Source organism: Tachypleus tridentatus, chromosome 13, assembly GCF_004210375.1.
Source record: "Tachypleus tridentatus isolate NWPU-2018 chromosome 13, ASM421037v1, whole genome shotgun sequence".
Classification (NCBI taxonomy): Eukaryota; Metazoa; Arthropoda; class Merostomata; order Xiphosura; family Limulidae; genus Tachypleus; species Tachypleus tridentatus.
The window spans coordinates 84,690,714-84,713,245 of NC_134837.1; the positions used below are offsets into that span (position 1 = coordinate 84,690,714).

Here is a 22,532-nt window from a genome sequence, read left to right on the forward strand (position 1 = left end):
AAAAGGGAATGAGTAACATGTAAAAAATAGGACAAAATAAATTTTGAACGCAATACAAACCTGTAATGAGTTTAGTCCTCAGGTACATCAAATGATGAGACTGAAAGCTTATAACAGTAAAACACATGGTTCGACCCTGTAGCATACACAGTGTAGATAGTCCATAGTGCAGATATGTGCTAAAATAGAAGCAAATAGAGTTAATAAAGTTTCACAGCAGAAAATAATTTTATGTTTGTAATTTCCAACAAAAACACCCCCTTCCATGTTCAGGGGTATTTAATGGAAAGTTTCTCTTTTCTGACTATACTGTGATGTTTATCTACGTACTTCCATTCAACATCAAAAACAAAAGCTAAACAACTGGACAGTATTATAAAAAATGTCATTGAGAAACAACATCCATTGTGAAATTTCGCACTACACAAAAATTATGCTATCTAATACATAAAGCATTGAAACGTCCCCGTAAGAATTAGATTTTCTACTGCTTCGATTTGACAGTCTTGTCCTTTAAACAGCTAGAATGGTAAGAAAATTTATGGTTTTTTTCTTTCAGTATTTCCTAGCTTAGAAGCTTACACAGCAGTGTAAACATTTTTGTATTTTCACTTTAAGACTAATAAAAGTAGCGATTTAAATCTTATCCTGGTAGGCCCGCCATGGTGGTTAGGTCACTCGAATCGTAATCTGAGGGTCGCGGGTTTAAATCCCCGTCGCACCAAACAGGCTCACCCTTTCAGCCGTAGGGGCGTTATAATGTTACGATCAATCCCACTCTTTATTGGTAAAAGAGTAGCCCAAGAGTTGGCGGTGGGTGGTGATGACTAGCTAAATTAGGGACGGTTAATGCAGGTAGCCTTCATGTACCTTTGAGCAAAATTCAAAACAAGCAAACAAACTTATCCTGGATCTTTGTAATGTTTGTAACGTATAAAATTAATCGTAAACCTGGTCAATTTGTTGTCTACTTCCGTAGTGTAAACACACCCTCTCTCTTCCACTCCATCTTTTGTGGTTTTTATTTATTTGATATGTATCCTGTAAAATCTTTTCAATAAAATAATGCTTAAAAAATGTCAGTGATATTTATTCTTTGGGTAATCTGTAATTCGAACACGTGCTAATGTTTACTATCTCTTTTGTTGCAGTTAAAGTTCTTTATTTCAGATGTGAGTCTTTGAATGGAAATACAAAAACTTTGCGCTATTAATACGGCTGGAAAATAAATAGATAACGATTTAATTCACGTGTTACAATGGGGATTTTTCATCCTAGGAATGGAATGTATGTTTTTTTTCTTCCATCTCCAGCTAGTCGTGAGAATATTGTCATTTAGAATAACCGATAAGCATTAATGAAACAATGTTTAAATTCCAGATCTTTCTCGATAATCAGAGCCAAACTGTATTTTATGGTTAACTCCCAGGACTTATGACAATAATTTATAGATTGCACATATGAGCCTTTTCACTCAGAAATACCTTTCTATCACAAGTACTGTGCTCATGAATAATACTAAAGATCACATTATTTAACACAGTGCTGAACTCCACTGTGCTAAGACCTGACTGACAGTATTGAATTTGTTTTCTGTGTGTAACACTTATTAAGCACGCTTCTAAAATCGTTTAAAATGGAAACATTAATCAATTATAGAAAACGCGATTTATTTTTAAAATACTCTTTTTTTTTTCTTTCCCAATCCAAGTATAAATGAAAAAAATATATAAATGTTATTATTAACAGCTATGTGTGCAAGAGCAAAAATAAAGTATATTGTTCATCTGTTATCTTGTTTTGGAATTTGAAGCTGAACAGATTTGACATCCTATACAACCAGACAGACAGTGATTTATTATTCAAGGTGGTTACTGATGGTCAGCGTCGTTTGTCCTGTCTAAGTTTCAGGACATCATAAAAGTGATACTGGCCACCTTTCCTGAACTCCACTTCCTCCCAATTCCAACCACCCGTGGTACATGGGTGGCGATATATTTTAAACCTACTGAAAGTACTGGCCACAGCTATTGTCCATCTGGTTTCGATTTCACGACGGTTCCTCCTGTAGGTCGTTTATCACCCTTCCACAGATTGACACTTTACAAGTACAACTGATACAGTTTGGTTTGAAAAGACTTTGTCAGCGGATTTAGTGAGATGACTTGGAAATTGGAAGCCTTGTAAACACGTGCATTTGTTTAGGGAAAACTGTAACGCTTTAAGCTGAAACTCAAGACTACCTTATGCAGGAGAACCCCGAGAGAGGGTCCTGCCACTCTTTCTTCGCTAAAGTTAAACTTTTTTTGAATTGTTATTCATATTATGAGAATGATAAATGGTTTATGCTTATTAATTGTTTGCGTAAAACTTTATTTAACTGTCAGTATGTAGAGTTTAACTAAGTTTACACTCGTTCATATTTCATTTATTTATTTACTTGGTGAAAGTTAAATGTAGCGTTCTTTTCAATACAGTTATTAATACTCATTATATTTAACTATAATTTTTCTAAGTTGTTAGGACGTTAAAATGAATTCTACAAGTCATAACCATGCTTAACAATATTAACGACTCCACGTAGATCACATTTCACATGTACAATATATTTCATTATCTACATAATACGCTAATTATTCCAAGAAATAAGGTGTAGCATAATATATATTAAAGTAAGACAAATATTTAAGCTAACTTTAAATCTCCACTACTTGTCATTATCAGCTATTAGACGGGAAGCACTTTTAGGTACAAAACATTTTTTTCATTACCAAGTTATCAGTCAAGTGCTATTAACATTTGTGGGTTTACGTATAAGTTTGTTGGCTGCTTCAGTAGTGTAAAAATGTCCTCTCTTTTCCAGTCCTTCATCTTTTGAGATTTTTCTTTATAAATATGCTGTTTTATCTTTTCAATAAAAAACTGTGATTTTCTTTCAGTAATCTATAATTTAATAACGTTAACGTTATTAAAGCGAGTGCCATCATCGAGATTATACAACTCTTACATTCATCACGTTTACAGTTTGCCTTGTTGTTTAACCACGTTTTCATTCTACTAATCGGGAAACAATTATAGAGTTATCCATACATAATCATGAGGAACAACTGATTAATTTCCCATTACCCAATAATGATTAAGGACTGACCATTAAGTGCAAGAAGCATTAGTGGGGTTCTACATTACCAATACACAAGTCCAGTGGTTGCATTCAGTCACGGTGATTATATTTAAAATTAATTTTTCTTGTATACTTTATATGTCACATCCTCACCTTTCAGTCCAATGTTTTCACACAAAAGAAATTTGAGCTTAAAGTTTGCTTTAACAAAATTTATCGTAGCTGATTACTAAAACTTGTCGTAAGCATTGAAAGGAAGTTTTAATTTTCGCACGACGAGTCACCATGTTAAAATTACATCAACGTGGAGACCATACAAAAGGAATTTTAGTTTTCACAGAATGACTTATCGTGTTTATTGGCACCATCATAGAGAGCATATAATTCTTAGTTTTCAAATAATGATTTATCTTTTTTTATGGGTACCATCATGAAGAGCATTCAATTCTTAGTTTTCAAATAATGATTTATTATGTCTATGGATACCATCATGAAGAGCATGCAATTCTTAGTTTTCAAATAATGATTTATCTTGTTTATGGGTACCGTCATGAAGAGCATGCAATTCTTAGTTTTCAAATAATGATTTATTATGTCTATGGGTACCATCATGAAGAGCATGCAATTCTTAGTTTTCAAATAATGATTTATCTTGTTTATGGGTACCGTCATGAAGAGCATGCAATTCTTAGTTTTCAAATAATGATTTATGTTTGTGGGTACCGTCATGAAGAGCATGCAATTTTCAGTTTTCAAATAATGATTTGTTATGTTTATGGGTACTGTCATGAAGAGTATGCAATTCTTAGTTTTCAAATAATGATTTGTTATGTTTATGGGTACCGTCATGAAGAGCATGCAATTCTTAGTTTTCAAATAATGATTTATTATGTCTATGGGTACCATCATGAAGAGCATGCAATTCTTAGTTTTCAAATAATGATTTATCTTGTTTATGGGTACCGTCATGAAGAGCATGCAATTCTTAGTTTTCAAATAATGATTTGTTATGTTTATGGGTAACGTCATGAAGAGCATGCAATTCTTAGTTTTCAAATAATGATTTATGTTTGTGGGTACCGTCATGAAGAGCATGCAATTTTCAGTTTTCAAATAATGATTTGTTATGTTTATGGGTACTGTCATGAAGAGTATGCAATTCTTAGTTTTCAAATAATGATTTGTTATGTTTATGGGTACCGTCATGAAGAGCATGCAATTTTCAGTTTTCAAATAATGATTTGTTATGTTTATGGGTACCGTCATGAAGAGCATACAAAAATATTCTTATTTCCACAGAATGAATCCTCACGTTTACGAGCACTAACATGTAAAGCATACAAAGATAATCCTAGTTTTCGTATAATGATTCATTGTGATAGCTTGCTATTATATGAAGAGCATAAATATAGAACCTTAATTTTACAGAATGATTCATCATGTTTACGGCCGTTAACGTGGAAAGCATACAAAAACAAATCTTATATTTGAGACATGTTTCAACATGTCAAACAGTAGTGGAACTTTTCATGTGATCTTTTCTCTCACTTTTAGCTCTTTTTAATAACTCTAATTTCAGAAGCGTGAGACTTTTATATGTTATTAAGTATCTTAGGATCTTATTCTATAGAATCAAGTAAATAAATTATCCAATGACCGATTAAGTATATTTGACTTCTAGCAGTTAATTTTGTTTTCTAACGGGAAACTTTCAATAGAAAAATAATATTATCTGAATGAGTCATAATTTGTATAAAGTAGTTCCCTTTTGTTATAAATATAACCTTACTTTGTATGATCCTTTCTGGTATCTATAGTGATTTGCTGCATGCATCTATTTGACAAACAAACAAACAAAACAAAAGTAAACCTGTCTTGTTTGAAACAAATTTTTATTGTGAATAAATCAAATAGTTGATTTTCCCAAGCAATTGAAAGGAGTTGCTGGTATAATTCTTGTTATCATAAACGACTTTTAAAATTTTTAAATAAACGTAGATAAAACAGAATTATTAGACGTGAGAATTTTAATATACAAACTTTAAAAAAAATAATTTCTTTGAAAGTTCTCGGGATTGTATGAGCATCATTGTATTTTATTTTACTATGAGTTGCAATTTGAAATGCTTACAACGAGAAACATTCCGTTTACGTCGTGATAAATACAAGTTTAAACATCAAAACATATGATACAATAATCCACCGGGGTGATGTCGTTATTATATAGTATATATCGTTATGGTGGTTGGTTAAATGACAGTGTTTTTGTTGTTTAGAATTAAGCACAAAGTTACACAATGGGCTATTTGTACTCTGCCCAACACGGATGTCGAAACCCGGTTTCTAACGGTGTGAGTCTGCAGAAATACCACTGTACCACTGGGGACCATGAGAGAGTTTACAATGGTCTTTACGTTTCAAATTTTCTTTCAATATTTTAATAATATCAGGTTTCATGAATATTTAATTATGCTCTAAATTATATCTTTAATTGTAATTTTCGTTAGAACAAATATATTATTAATCCTGACAACACCTTTTAAAGATAAATATAAACGTTCTCATCTCTTTTATAGAGAAGACTTAACATTTGATTTATAAAGAAGACTTAACATTTGATTAAGGCCAAACAAACATTTATAAAAAGGAAGAAAATATTACGCTCTGCCTTTAGTTACAATACCAACTGTCTATAAATTTGCCTTTCACGTTATTTTTCAGGAATGCTTGTAACTACCAGTCTTCTTCTATATACAAATTAAACACCACAGTCTTTAGTCTCCATTTTCACCAAGGCTCGACTGATTTTAAATCTCATGCTGGTCACGAAGGGTACAGGCCATTATACCTTTGTGTGCTTTGGTATCCAGGATAGTGAACTGCAGGTCTGGAGTATGGAGAGTTGTTATTCTTCATTGGATACATGTAATTGTCGTAGACAGGACCATAGTTACAAACATCATCTGCATATGGTTGCCCAACAGGACATCCCCCTTGGTCCCCACGGGGTAGTTGTGAAGGTACATGAAGTCCTCCAGTTAGCTGTATGCTAGATCCGATAACCCGAGATAAAAGACTCCCACCAGACAATTCGTCGTTTTGGTCTTCTGTGGAGGAAGAAAATATCTGATGCAATAACTCAATGATTTATAAAAACATCATTAGACAATAATGTGACAACAGAGTTGTTACTAGTTAGATTATGCAAAATATTTATATTCAAGAGATTATTAAACTATACCAATACTTACCCTTAAAAGAAGATAAATCTTCTACATTATAAGAGAAAATGTAAAAAAAAAAAAAAAAACTATCTTAACAAAAATAAAACGAATTGTCGGGGATGAGTGTGAATTACGTAAGGTTTTGGTTTTGGATTTTATTCATACATATTATTGTTATGAAGAAACAATCTAATCGTCAGAGGCAGTGTGAATCAGTAAATATATTAATCTTAGAAAACTACAGAATCTATCCTAATTAAATGATAAGCTGGAAAAGTCAAAAGCGAGTATGAAGTAACATTTTTTTTCTCAATGACCGCGGCACTCGAAGGTCTTTTAGGTAGAATTAAAGTAAATTAATCCATGGGTCCTTTATCTTAATTTTTAATTTATATATACAACTCAAAATATCTTTATTTGCTTGTTTGTCGCCGTGTTCACTGCACAGCTCGCACTTTCTTCACAGGAAAGTGTGCAAAACAACAATTTTTCGCTAATATGCGCTATAAAGCACGGAACTTAACGATGATGCGCATCTATCGTCTGCTACCCGAACCGATAATTTTATCTTCAACATGTAAGTTACACAAGTAAATTCTACGCATACTTCACATTTTTTTTGGTAAACCTTAGTTAACATTTAACTTACAATATGGTATTTTATGTCTACTTAGTTAACTATACATCTATTCATACAAAAAAAATATATATAACCTCACGCATAAAATAAATGTATTAAGAATTAAAATATTATAACGCCATAGGTAAAAAAGCAAACAGTAAGCCTAGCCAATAAAACAAAATTATGTTGTCTACCATAGACTACATTAAAAGAGTAAGGCTTATATTATAATACTTCTTGTATAAAATTAGGTCAAAGTCAAGTCAGCGAATGTATTTTATTCTATTTTTCTTCTCCTGATGGTTTGATACTTGGAAGTGGATTTTTTTTAATACATTATAAAGTACAATATTGCATTTTTGTAGTATATTTCACAAATTAATTACATAATAAGAAAATCGTATCACTGTCACAACAATATATTAAATTTAAATTAAAGCAAAATGAACAGAGTAATACATAAATATTTGCATTTACAAATTTAATATTTGTAAAGGAATAACCCAGGTTGGGGAAATAGCGCTAGGCTTAGCTTATTCGCCAAAACGGGTACTCATACATGTATAAAATAATCTAAATGTCCTCCATAAGAACATATTTACCTGATTTTAAACAGGTTCGTAGTTTATTTTCAAAAATCAAATTTAAGTATTTTTTACTCATAAATTATATATATTTATGACCTACTGAAATATGGAATGAAGAAATAGAGAAGGCAGAATTGTTGTTGTTTTTTTCAAAAACCCGAGCAAGGCCGGGTAACGCTGCTAGTTATCTATATTTCTGTGCGCCAGTAATACAGAACGTGGGGTGCATGTATATTCGATTCGATGTTATTACTAATCAGGATCTCTACAAGCCTGCTCTCAAATTGAAATTATTTTAGGCAGAATCAGAGAAAAATAATCTATGAGACCTTGGGAGTTATTAAATGCATCAATGGAAAAGATTTGACCTCTTGAATCCAAAACTACAAGAACATCTCAAATTGGTCAAGAAATGACGGAGTTATGAGCTAAAAGTTTATACTCGGAGAAAAACAACAACTCACAGCTATTATATGAATCTGGCGGCTAAAAATAACAACATACTCTTCGAAAATGATAAGAGTGAAATTTTGAGATCAAAGTGCAAAGAAAGAAATATATATATATACTTAAGAAGTTATCCCGGATGAAACTTTAATTTAAACGTTAAACATCAGAGGCCTGTTTTTGCCTCATAAGCCTAAAACACAGCGTTTTTGGTAGTATTAACAATTGGAACACTAAATCTACAGACGTAAGCAGGGAGTTCGAGGTGATTTAGTCGAACCCCTTATTTTTGCGATCTAAGAAAGATTATGTTTATATAGATATGTCGTAGCTTCTTATGGTATTTAACGTTGTCTTTATAATCTACATTCTACTGATGAAGCATAAGCATTTTTCAGCTTGAAATAGTTCCGTCAACAATTTATATTGAAAGTCCAAAGCCATGGTGCTAGTGTTAAGTTTTGTAAGCCGGATTATTTACAGTAGGTGCCAAAGACTTATTGACGATAAATTTCAACAGAAAAGAAACATAACACAATACACTTGTTTTTGTTGTTTTTCAAACGATATATTAAAACAAGTCGAACGTATATAAAAATATTTGTTGACTTTTTCATTGGATATTTGTGGATTTTATGTGAACAACCATACAATTGTTGAAGCTTTATTTAATGTAAAATTGCTTCTAGACTTAATCTCGTAGCACTTTTGTTTTCTTACTTTTCTGAGGTGAAATGCCTTTATACCCCACTTAGCATTAGAATAATTTGCATGCTGATTGTGCATTTCGCAATATATGTTGGCTGTTTATCTAAAAAATTAGAAGAACTCTTTCAAACATTTTGCGTATGGGCCTGAAATCTAATGTTGTTTTTGTCCTAACAGTTGATCCATTAAATGTACTTTAAAGCGCAACGTTTACATCCTGTTAAAAATACATTATCTTTAATACAGTCTTTCCAGTATAATTCAGTATTTCTTCATCAGAATACATTCAATTTATTAAAAGGACCAATGGTGAGGACTGTAGGTCTATTGTAGTGTTTAGGACAATAAGCTGTAACTATCTTTCATTTATTATAGATGTTAGTGCAATCGCATTTAGAGATCCATGGTCTGAACTCCTTTAGAAAATTTCGATTGTGAGACACCAGAGTCGTCATAAGGAAAGAGGTTTCGTTGTGTTTACTGTCAGTATAAAGGTCTAGATTCTAGATGGAAGCAACAGGTTGTGATAACGTCTGTTATGTCTTGCGTGTGTCGAGTGACGGCAAACCCAATAAAATATAAATCTCATTTTCTAGAATATATCAAGTTGCATCTTAAGCAAATATAATTAACCTTCGTATATATTTCATAATCGTTATTGGATCTGGCGTTGAAGTAATATCATATTCACTCGTCGAATACTTTTATAGGCGATCTCTAAACAAATGAAGGACTTAAGTTTTCACTAGCATGGCTTGGAACAGACATCATGATTAATGGGTTAACTCACGTGTCAAAACTGCTTTTTTTGTTTGTGTTTTTACGTTAAGCCTGCTTCAAACATGCTCTAGAATGCACGATGTTAATGGAGAAAAAACAGAAAAAAAAAACATGAGTAGTCGATACATGTTATAGTACAGAAAGCAAGAGACCCAAGTTTCTATACAGTAGTAGATACATGCTATGGTACACAAGACGTGGCCCAGATTTCTACACAGTAATAGATACATGTTGTGGTACAGTAGACGTGGCCCAGGTTTCTATACATTAATAGATATGTGTTGTGGTACACGATACGTGGCCCAAGTTTCTACACAGTACCAGATACATGTTGTGTTGCACGAGACGTGGTCCACATTTTTATAGTGATTGATAGATGTTATATCACAGGAGTATGGCTTGCGTTTTTACACAGAAATAAATAAATGTTATGGGACAGGAAACTTTGCCAAGATTCCTATGCAGTAGTAGATATGTGCTATGCCTCAAGTGGCTTGACTAAAGTTCCTGTGTGTTAGATCATGGAAACTTAACGCTATTTTAATATCCTAAAGTGTTTTTTGACAGCAATTTTATTCAGAAACCAAGTTTCTTGTTTACTAACTTCTAGGCTTCTAAATTTGACAACAATCATCAGGCAGAGTAACAGCGATATAAATCATGGTGGTAAGGTTAGTTGTAATGCAGGAAGTCATTTGAAAGAACCCTTTTTTACTTGTTAACCCCTATCCTTTGATCATATTCGTTCGTTTACTACTTTCCATCTTTTCTGGTGAAACGAATATTTTTTTAACTGATATTTCTGAGACTACGAATTTTGAGCATAATTAGAATATCCTTTCAGGATTGCATAAAATCAGAATGTATAGTGACTTATTAAAAGATAGATAATATTAAGTCCATTAAAGTGAATCTTTCCTTGAAAGTTTTGTCTTTTTTTATACGTTCACAAAGAGGAACGAAATATTTCTCTAAATTCTACATTGATACTGGTGTTTACAAACTACAGAAGAGTGTTAACTATACGAAATCAATTATTGCTAGAACCTGAAATTTTTGTTTCTATTACACATTCGTGGCGAGTGAGGTCTAATTGTTAGCATAATCAGTGATGTCGAGAAACCCACTTGTTGAGAAATTTATATGCAAAAACGGCTCGTTTGGGTTGAGAAAATATTTTACATAGAAGAGCGAACAACGTTTCGACCTTCTTCGGTCATCGTCAGGTTCACGAGCCGTTTTTGCATATAATTGTTAGCATGCCCGACTTGTGCGTCTTGATTATTAATAGTCCACGACCCATTGCCGCAAAACAATTTATAGTGTGAGATCTGGGTGTACTGTAAAAGTAATGGTCGAATCCTTTATTTGATCTGACAACGGAAATACAAGAGTTGGTGGTAAGTGTTGTTGACCAACTGCCTTCCATCTTCTGTATCAGTTCAAAATTAGAGACAGATCTGTGCACAAATAGCACAGTTTCAAAAGAGACCCTTACACGAGGTCTCTGTGTGTGTTTTCTTATACCAAAGCTATATCAGGCTATCTACTGAGTCCCCGAGGGGAATCGAACCCCTGATTTTAGCGTTGTAAATCCGTAGACTTACCGCTGAACCAGCAGTGGACTATATGAGGTCTATCTGCGCTAGCCGTTCGTAAACTAGCAGTGAAAGATTAGAGAGAAGGCAGCAAGTAATCATCACCCACAGCCAAAACTTGGGCTACTCTTTTATCAATGAATAGTAGCACTGATCGTCACTACGAGCATTATAATGGCACCACGGCTGAAAGGGCGAGTATATTTGATGTAACTAAGATTCGAACCCACGACCCTCAGATTATGAGTCGACTACCATAACCACATGGTTATGCCGGCCCATGAGTTATCTGCAATAGCAGTTTCCAATTTGGTTGTATAGACTAGAAGGAAGGCAGCTAGTCAAAAGTACCCACCGCCAAATTTTGGACTACTCTTGTCAGAACGAATAGTGGATTTAACCGTCACTCTTATAACGTTAAAAGTAAAGGGATGAGAACTACTGGACCTCGGTTTCATAGTCCATCACTCTAGCCATTAGGCCACGCTCGGCTCTAAGTAGTTTAAAATAATCAATGAACGGGTAGATATTTGCTTTAAAATATGTAAAACTGACTTCAAATATGTTTGCAGTATTGATCATAAACAGGGTTTTTATAACTTCAGATGTGACTGGATTTGATTTTAAAATGGATTTGGAAGATCGAAAACAAAATCCCTAAGGAAATGTTTCTCCGATTCCAATTCTAATGACGTTGGTATTAAATAAATACTAGGAAAATATAAAACGAATCCCTTAAGAGACAGTAAGCTTTTAAAGTATAAAACTTTGACCATAAGAAAATATAAAAATTACCTTTTAACAGAAAATAAATCGAAACAAAATCAATTAGAGTATTGAATTTTACAATTAATACATGTTCTTATGAAAACAAAGACCAAAATAAAGCAGTAGGCAGTCGAATTAATGTTCTTTAGCACAAGTGACAGCATTTATGATGACCTTTTTACTCTAAATGGTCAAAAGAAGAGGTGATTAATGCAGTTCACCGTAACGTCGTTTAAAAAATGTCACTAATGATTCACAGCGTGTTGAATTCTGTCACAACTAATTAGCATGGTGTTATTTAACATACCAAGTGACTTTCTGTAAAAAACAAAAAAAAATGTACAAGGTTAATACAGGGTATTATCTCCAATTATGAATGATCCATCAGCGGATGCCGAATCATATTGGATCATCTGCTGACTCATTTTTTTAATTAGATGAGTTCATTTGTAGCGGTAAAGCTGTAGGTGACAAAATGTCAAATTAAGGTTATCAAACCACTTACCTTTTTCAGCTTTCGCCACTGGTGAAGCTTGAGAGAGACCTAAGAGTTTCAGAGAGCTTGGTCTTTGGGGATTTGGAGGTCTCTGGATGGGTGGAATTCTGGCTAGAATATCAGATAAGGCTGAAGAAGCAGACCTACAAAGAATTTAGTAAACTTTAGTTTTGATTAACATCGTTAGAGTAATTAGATTCAGTTTCCCGTAATATATAAAATTCCCTTTTTTCTGTTGTTGAAGCTACGTTTGAATGAAGTTAAACCAAAGTGTTTAATGGATTTCTAAGAATAAGCAGAAATATTTTTTAGTGTGTTTGTATGTTTTCTTACAGTAAAGCCACAAAGGGCTATCTGCTCAGCCCACCGAGGGGAATCGAACCGCTGATTTTAGCGTTGTAAATCTGGAGACATACCGCTGTACTAGCGGGGGGTAATATTTTTTTTTATGGGATTTAATTCGAATTCAGCTTCTTCTATGAAAATGCATTAGCTTTATAAAATTACGTACGTTTTGCAATATTTCAAATGTTATTTTTACTCTAAGCTTACTTTGGTAGATATCAAGTCTTAAAGAGATCCCTTTAGAATTTCGTTGCAAACGAACACGTAATTTTAAAACAAAAGCGTCGCAATTACTAGCGCGTGGCTACTGGGCTTCAGATAACACTGTGTAACAAAATTTTTACTTTTTCTTGTTCCTGGGCAGAAAGTGTTATTTCCCAATTGCTTATGCCTAAAGTAAATGGAAAAAAACCTATTTTTATCTTCAAACTTTGCTATCTGGGAGCGTATAACGAAAACATGATGGGAGACTATATTTGGGGGCTGATACGTGAAAGTTATTTACATTACAGTCGCAACTCTTGAAAAACTACTCACTTCTAAACATTTTTGTTCATTTTTGTGTAACTTTAGTATAAATACATGTAAATCTTGATTCGTATGTTGTTTTATTTAGACCTTATGTAAATGAAAATGTGCAGATTTGCCCGTTTTTACACAGAAAATAAGTTAATTTCTAAATTTTATTATCCAGGTCACAAAAGCAAAGTTTGAAGGGAATAATGGACATTTTCTGTACTTTTACAACATATTCTATTAAGAAATAAGACAAACTATCCAAGAACAAAATTTGTTACATACTGTAATTAATTAAATGATTAAATCATAATTTAAATGTATAAACAAAGACCTCAGAGTTAAACCATTTGTTTAAAAATGTTTGTTGTTCTTTTTCAAACATGGCAAATAAAAAGTTTACCGGATGGTAATTATAAAAGCATTGATATAAAGAACTGGTAGTATTGAAAAATGTGGAAAGTACAGTTTATCCATTCGCGACCAGTCATTTTTTTTTCCTAGTCACCAGGAAAATTTGCAAATTTCACGAAATATATTAAAACAATTATATTTTATTGATTTACTAAATCATAAGAATGTTCTTATGGTTAATGGGAATAGAAATGTAAAGTATGCATATATGTTAATCAAAATATTAAATAGATTGTTCGTTTTTTTTTTTTTTTTTTTAATTTCGCACAAAGCTACTCGAGATCTATCTGTGCTAACCGTCCCTAATTTAGTAGTGTAAGACTAGAGGGAAGGCAGTTAGTCATTACCACCCACCGCCAACTCTTGGGCTACTCTTTTACCAACGAATAGTGGGATTGACCGTCACATTATAACGCCCCCACGGCTGAAAGGGCGAGCATGTTTGGCGCGACGGGGATGCGAACCCATTAAATGAAAAAAAACCTTATCTTGTCTTTCTGTTTACTTCTAGATGATACACTGAAGCTAAGTCACAAAATTATCGATTTAAAGTGAGAGTTAAAATAAATTATACTTTTATAAATACGTACAGGTCATTTTCGACGATAATTTTAATAAGCATTTATCCATATGTTTTCCCTAATGCACATTTCATATTTATATTTCACATATAATGCATGATTTAGGCTGTTCGAAAATTTGATTAAAACAATTACAGAGGGTTGAATACGTTATATTAAATTGATTTTAATTACGAAAATCAGCAAATCAGGTGACAAACAGCCGATATAAAGTTTCAATGGAACGGAATGTATCAAAAGTATGATTTACAGTGTGATGCTATAAGAAAGTATCGTGTTTGGGAAGGGTATGTAACGCTCTTTTCGACGCAAAATATTTATACACTCAATCTCAAAGATGTGTTTTGATCGGGGATTTATAATTTACAAAACAATGTTATTCCTTTTATGTAATGGCATTAGAAAAACAAAGAATATAGATCAACTTGAGGTACCGAGACCATTTAGAAGTAGATTTCAAACAAATAGTATCCCAACTGAGGTAAACACCATGTGTCGTATGTAACAGGCAAAAAACCACGAACACAAAAACCAATAACAAAAACTATCCACGTGTCCAGTACACATCATAATCAAGGAGGAACTCTGTAAAATGAGACGAACAGGGTATGGATTCCCAAAGATACGTATTCTACTCTAACTTCCATTCAACTATTACAAACCTCAAGCAGTTTGAAAATGTAATGTGTATACACGCTATTCCATGACACGAACAAATACCAGTCAATGTGCCGAACACACCACCTATGGATTTCTACGTGATCAAACTGTTAAAGAAACCGCTGAGAAACTACTATCATCGCATACAAGAATAATTATGGAAGCCTGCAGGAAATAGTAGTATGTCTCAGATGTGGCCTTATTGTAACGGAAGCTACACTGCAGGATTATTATCAAAAGCATTGTCATCAGAAAGAGCATAACCAGACGTGATGACATGGACTGTACCGACGTGGTGAGGCTCTAAAAACATTTTAATATAACCTTCTCAACCAGCTGGGTTGCTTTATTTCAATTTTGTCATACAAGGTGAATTCGTTAAGTAATAATGAAAACTTATAAATTCACGTTCGACGAAATAAAATTCGTCTTCTTTAGTATTAGTTTTCTAGTTTCTGCTGCTAGGTATTACAAAACTGAGAAAAAAGTTATTATACTATATTAGATTCAGCCAGGAAGTGGTTGGCATTAGAGATTTTAACTTAAAGAGTGCTCAACTTCGAGTATCACGACTAACCACTCTATATCTGATTGTGACTGTATAATTAACGCTTCGATATAATTCTATGCGCTTATAATAAATAACCTTTAAGACTCGCATCCAGAAGCCTCGCGAAACTCTAGAAAACCAGCATTAAGTTCTTCTTTGTCAGACGTGAGACAACTTACCAACTTTGGCTTTCTCCTTCTCTGAAACCTTTGGCAAATGGATTACTGGCTATCTTAAGTTGTGTTATCTGAAAGAGACACGACATGTAAAGATTACGAACATAAACATCTCATAGAATTGTCAACTTTCACGTGGTTCTGGTGCAAATATTCCACTTTTTAAATGTAAAAGTTGTGAATATACTAGTGTAACACTAAAAGCAGTAAATAATCGAAATTCTAATCATAGAAAATTATACTTACTTCCCGTGCTGCAGAATAGTACACTGCTAGAAACTTTGCAAAACTTTTATTAAGTTTATATTATTATTTCCAATAGAAGTGAACTTTTTGCAAGCTGTTTATTCCCAGATTACACAGAAACGTAGAGTGCTGCTAATACATTCCCTAGACGTTAGATCAAGTTTTAAAAAGCCAACAACACCTACCTACAATATACAGCTGCTATATATTTGAAACAATATAATTCTATTATCAATTATGTTTTCAGAATAATAAATTCAGATTTAAAATCAAAACCATTTTAACTTACCCTATGGTTCTGGTAGGCTGTAACTGCTATAAATTTGGTTTCTGGAAAAACAAACGTTTTGAAGTTTTGAGTTCGACTGGGATCCTCGTCTTTAGAGTTACGGTATAGAACGTGAAACCTTGGCTGGTAGCGATGCATGGAATTAAGAATGATCTATATGTAAAGAGAATCAGTTTCAAATATGCTGGCTCACCGAATTACAAAACATTAAGTTGTACATCCATTTGTTCATATAATAAGATGGAATCTGTACAATTTGATCTGTAAACACGAAAGAATAAGGGTTGTTAATGAACAAGGTGACATATTGCCTTATCACTTCCCCCCCCCTCGCTAGTATAGCGGTATATCTACGGATTTACAAGGCTAAAATCAAAGGTTCGATTCCTCTCGGTGGGATCAGCAGATAGCCCGATGTGGCTTTGCTATAAGAAAACACACACACGCCTTATAATCCTTGAATTACCAAATTTAATAATTGATTTTAAAATTTTAGTATGTTTGACAAATCTTCCAATTTCCTTTTGTTTTTATATCTTTCTATACAATCAAATTTGTGCAAGATATTATATTCTTGGTGAAGGAATCGAATTTTACAAGGGTTCAGTGGGTTTCATGATGGTTGAATGTATTATATTAAGACTTACATACATCAAAGATAAACAATTTATCCGTAAAGTAGCTACAATCCTTGCATGTACAATACATCCAAAATAAGCGTAATTTTTAGGTGTACAATACATCCATAAAATAGCTGCAATATTTTCGTGTACAATATATATATATATATATACATAAAATAGTTGTATTTTTTTTAACAAAATCAAACACGTGGTTTGTGCCGAGAACACTTTCTGCACATTCAGCTGTGGGTGCGTTACTAAAATGACAATAAGTCCAACTGTTCTTTTGAAAACCTGACAAAGATCATGTAATTAGGTCTCTTCCCTCTGACCAGTGGTTCAGAATTAGGAACAGCTATATGTGAATCCTAGGGGTCTCTGACCTTGCTATTGACTCATGCGCTCATAAAATACCCTTCAGTTTGAAAATACAAATAAAACAGGCTCAAAATATTCTAGTTACGCATACGATGGTTATTAACTGTACTTTAACTGCCTGTCTGTGAAAATTAGACTAAACATGAAGCTGACTGTAAACCACAAGCAGTGAAAGCGCTTTTTTCAAACCAAGAATGTAGAAATAAGTTCAAAATTAAATTTTTAATGCTAATTGTAAGAGTTTTTCACCTACAGATCCGACCGAATCCAATTTCGAATAGAACCTAACCTTTATAGGCCCTACTAATCGCAATTACAAAGAAATCATTTAAGGTTCGACCATGTTTGTAAAAACAAATATAATATCTGGCCCGAGTCTAACTACTTCCATGTAAACACAAACTGAAGCGTTATTCTTTATACAGTTTGCATATTCACTTAAGTAGCTTATGTTTATGAATTGCTTATTAAAAAAAACTTACGTGACCATTATCGTCCATCTGATTGTTTGTCAACTTTAATCGATCAAATGAAACAACTTGTTTCATCCACTGGCTACCTTTAGCAGGAGAATCAGGGTGAACATGGATTCGTGGAGGCATGACCGGATCTGCCTTACCGGATACAACCCACGTTGAGCTAGGAAATGAAAACAATAAAATATTTTACAGCATTGTCCGTTAAATAATGGGATGGTTTTAATATGAATAACTAAATCAACCATATTCAAACTAATTTTATTTAAATATTTTGGTAAGATTATGTTAAATAAAAAGTATTTATGTATGCTTTTAATTATATTTATAATATATGTATAACTACGTTTATATATATATTCTACATATTCCAACCTCTATGTATCATGTTGTGATTTAACATTCTATACCGAAACGCCTACTTTTCATGATCACATAAATGTTCATGTGTATACATTTAGATATTTGGTATCTATAATAATTAATATTTCATATGAATGAACGGGTTAATTTTTAGTTATGACCTATGTAGACAACTTGCTTTGTGTGTGTTTTTTTATAACAAAGCCACATCGGGCTACCTGCTAAGTCCACCCAGGGAAATCGAACCCTTGATTTTAGCGATGTAAATCCGTAGGCTTACTGCTGTACTGGCGGGGAGTAGACACTTGTTTTGATCAAGAGTTAATGATAAGCACAATACATTAAATTAATTTTGTAAGTGTTTGTGTTACACGTTGTTAAATTAAATCGTTTCACATCCTGTATATATATCGAAAGAGGTCGGAATATCTCGTCTGTGGTTTATGGTAAGATTAACTGAATCACGTGTTGATAACTGGGAATGGGCTTGTAACGTATACTACGATAAACCATAGAAAATATGAACTTATCTTTATTGGTGAGTATTTAGGCAAAGTTTGAATGTCCCAGTTAACGTAAAGAGTTTTAATACAATATTTCAGTATAACACCCGATAACGTAAGATACAGTAATACACTTGAACGTTTACAATATTTTTGCTTGATGTATAATTATTTTTATTTAAACTTTTTTATTGTTGAACGAATAGAACTAATTGATCCAAAGCTGATCACACATGTAGGTCTATGCTTTCAACATTAAAATTATTGTTAGAACTTCATTATGAGTAAATTCACAAAAATATTAAGACAAAGTATAAGGCGTACAAAGAAACAATACTTCATGAAATATAAATTGTATAAATATTTACACACACGCCTACATATATTTGTTTTTATTTTCTAATTATTAACACTTTTTTTCTCTTAGAGTTTGTTTGTTTTTTGAAGTTCACACAAAGCTGCATGAGGGCAATCTGCGCTAGCCGTCCCTAATTTAGCAGTGTAAGACTAGAAGGAAGGCAGCTAGTCATCACCACCCACCACCAACTCTTGGGCTACTCTTTTACCAGAAAAACGAATAGTTGGATCGATCGTAACATAATAACGTCCCCATGACTGAAAGGGCGAAAATTTTTGGTGCGATGGGGATTCGAACCCTCGACCTTCAGATTACAAGTCCAACGACTTATCCACCTGACCTTCTCTTAGAAGATATACAATCTGGATAAACACTATCTTTTTTTCATTTTTTTTGTGTATTCGTTTCACATGCTAGATTGACTATAGTTTAAAATATTACTTATTTACAATACATTATATTATCTAGCACGTGAATAAAATTTATTGAGCTAAATAAGAAATTTCGTCAAAAATAATATTATTTTAAGAATGAGATTCATTACTAAATTAAACAACTTAAAATAGATAAAAATATTTTATACACTTTTACTAAATGGATTTATTTTACAAAGTTTCGGCCTAAGGACGAAACTAAATGAATGCATTTATTAAGAATGTTGAAAGAACTTTTATCTACTTCTTTGCGCTGTTTAATTTTATTAATGAATGTAAAATATACAGTTATATTCCTACTAACCCGACATAGCCAGGTGGATAAGGGGTTCGACTCGTAATTTGGAGGTCGCGGGTTTCAATCCACGTCACATCAAACATGCTCGTCCTTTCAGCCACGGGGACGTTGTAATTTACGGTCAATCCCACTATTCGTTGGTAAAAGGTTAGCCCAAGTGTTGGGGTGGGTGGTGACGACTAGCTGCTTCTCTATAGTCTTACACTGCTAAATTAGGGACGGCTAGCGCAGATAACCCTCGTGTAGCTTTGCGCGAAATTAAAAAAACAGACAAAACATTCCTACTAACCATAATAAAAATCCTAATTCCTATACGAGCGAATTTCGTCACTTTTTGAGGATCACTCAGACATAATTTTACGATCAATTCGGTATAATAAAAATCAATTTCATAATTCTTGGAAAAGTGGAGAATCACGTTTGACAAAAAATGTATGAATTAGCGATGATACATTTTTCACAGGACAAATGAATATTTAACTGTAGGTATTTTTAACCTATATAGTTTATCTTAAGTTTCAACCAAAGTTACATGAACAGCTATCTGCACATAACTTTCCCTAATTTTAAGCAAGATTAACTAGAAGGGTAGCACCTAATCAATAGCACTCACCGCTAACCCTTGGACTACTCTTTTCCGACTGAACTATTGGATTTGACTGCCACTCCTATAGCGTACTGACGGCTTAAAATGCGGGCATTTTTCTACGAAAACTAAAGGCAAATCAGGAACCCTCTGATTTACAGCCCAGGCAGATTATCCGTGAGTCACACCTGTATCTTTCGAAGTAGGATTTGCAAGTAATTGGAATAAACCACTTATTAAACGTTTTTAATGTGCAAGTTTATAAATTTGCTATGCAAGAAATCCTACCTTTGGAAGGAATATCTGTACCTCTTGTCATCCACTGGAACAAAATCCATCATCATCATATATTCCGTCAGTGCGTCCATACCATATACTCGCACTTGAAAGGACGGAAACATTCGTCTGAAAGAAAAGAAAAAAAAATCACTGAACATACGGGAGCTTCTCAGATCATTATAAATGGAACTAGTACTCGTAAAATATTTCTTCAAGATGTGATAGGAAATAGATTGGCATAAGAACGTTACAGAACTGTACAATGAAACGAACTTAAAAAGACACACAGTTGATGTTATTAAAGAAAAGTGGGATTCAATATGTAATTTGAACTGTGTACGTTAAATATATTGATGTTTGAAAGGTAAAATCACCTCAATGTAAAAAATATATATATTTGATATGAATTAATTTCTGTCATCATTTATACTGACGCTTGAATGAAATTGTGATTGATTTAACAAAAACCAATCTGAACAAAACGAAATATCATTTAGTATGGTTAGAATCGTGTCTATTATCTATAATGATTTTGTTTGTTTGTTTTGGAATTTCGCACAAAGCTACTCGAGGGCTATCTGTGCTAGCCGTCCCTAATTTAGCAGTGTAAGACTAGAGGGAAGGCAGCTAGTCATCACCACCCACCGCCAACTCTTGGGCTACTCTTTTACCAACGAATAGTGGGATTGACCGTCACATTATACACCCCCACGGCTGGGAGGGCGAGCATGTTTAGCGCGAACCCGCGACCCTCGGATTACGAGTCGCACGCCTTACGCGCTCGGCCGTGCCAGGCCGGATCTATAATGATACTCCAAATAAATTGTGCATCAAGGGAAATAATATAAGCAAAATATCTTAGTGTTATTAAGACAACGTTTGTAATGATGTTTCAAAGATGGTTATTTAATAGAAACAAAAGGAAAAATATCTGATATTATAAAAAACGTATATGTCTGGTATATATCTTGGTGTTCCAGACAGAATGACTGTGATTGTATAGAAACCATCCTGAACAAAGAAGAGTCATTTGATATGATTAGGCATTTATAATTAATAGTGATATGTAAGACAGACTGTGATCCTTGATTGTATATTACATACAATGTCTAACGCCTAGCTTATGTCTTGCGCTATTAATTTCTTCTGTTATTGCGGCAGTATTTTATTTTAATAAATAACAAAATACTTATTTTAAGTTTGAAACTTTTGCTTTTCTCTATGTTTAAATGCACTTTAAATTTTGAAGCCTTATCGCTTCTTGATCTATGGAAAAAATGCAGCCCCTGGTGGTTGAGTGGGTGTACGTTTGAGCTGAGACAAATTTAAAACAGTTACTACTATAAACATTTGGTGTTAACTATAAAGTTACTACTATAAACATTTGGTGTTAATTATAAAGTTACTACTATAAACATTTGGTGTTTACTATAAAGTTACTACTATAAACATTTGGTGTTAATTATAAAGTTACTACTATAAACACTTGGTGTTTACTATAAAGTTACTACTATAAACATTTGGTGTTCACTATAAAGTTAATACTATAATCACTTGGTGTTTACTATAAAGTTACTACTATAAATATTTGGTGTTAATTATAAAGTTACTACTATAAACACTTGGTGTTTACTATAAAGTTACTACTATAAACATTTGGTATTAACTATAAAGTTAATACTATAATCACTTGGTGTTTACTATAAAGTTACTACTATAAACATTTGTTGTTTACTATAAAGTTACTATTATAAACATTTGGTGTTAATTATAAAGTTACTACTATAAACACTTGGTGTTTACTATAAAGTTAATACTATAATCACTTGGTGTTTACTATAAAGTTACTACTATAAACATTTGTTGTTTACTATAAAGTTACTACTATAAATATTTGGTGTTAATTATAAAGTTACTACTATAAACACTTGGTGTTTACTATAAAGTTACTACTATAAACATTTGGTGTTAATTATAAAGTTACTACTATAAACACTTGGTGTTTACTATAAAGTTACTACTATAAACATTTGGTGTTAATTATAAAGTTACTACTATAAACACTTGGTGTTTACTATAAAGTTACTACTATAAACATTTGGTGTT

At 32.9% G+C, this 22,532-nt stretch overlaps 1 protein-coding gene across 1 annotated transcript in view; it reads right to left on the reverse strand.

Moving 5' to 3' along the window:
• Positions 1-4,996: 4,996 nt before the first annotated feature.
• Positions 4,997-22,532, reverse strand: part of LOC143237310 (T-box transcription factor TBX1-like) — a 50,862-nt gene continuing 33,326 nt past the window's right edge. Inside the window, exons 3-8 of the mRNA XM_076476413.1 lie at positions 20,436-20,552; positions 17,612-17,768; positions 16,129-16,281; positions 15,597-15,664; positions 12,361-12,494; positions 4,997-6,228 (exon numbers count right to left, since the gene is read on the reverse strand). Coding sequence (XP_076332528.1) covers positions 5,945-6,228; positions 12,361-12,494; positions 15,597-15,664; positions 16,129-16,281; positions 17,612-17,768; positions 20,436-20,552 — 913 coding nt within the window. The 3' untranslated portion in view covers positions 4,997-5,944. The remainder of the gene's footprint in view (positions 6,229-12,360; positions 12,495-15,596; positions 15,665-16,128; positions 16,282-17,611; positions 17,769-20,435; positions 20,553-22,532) is intronic.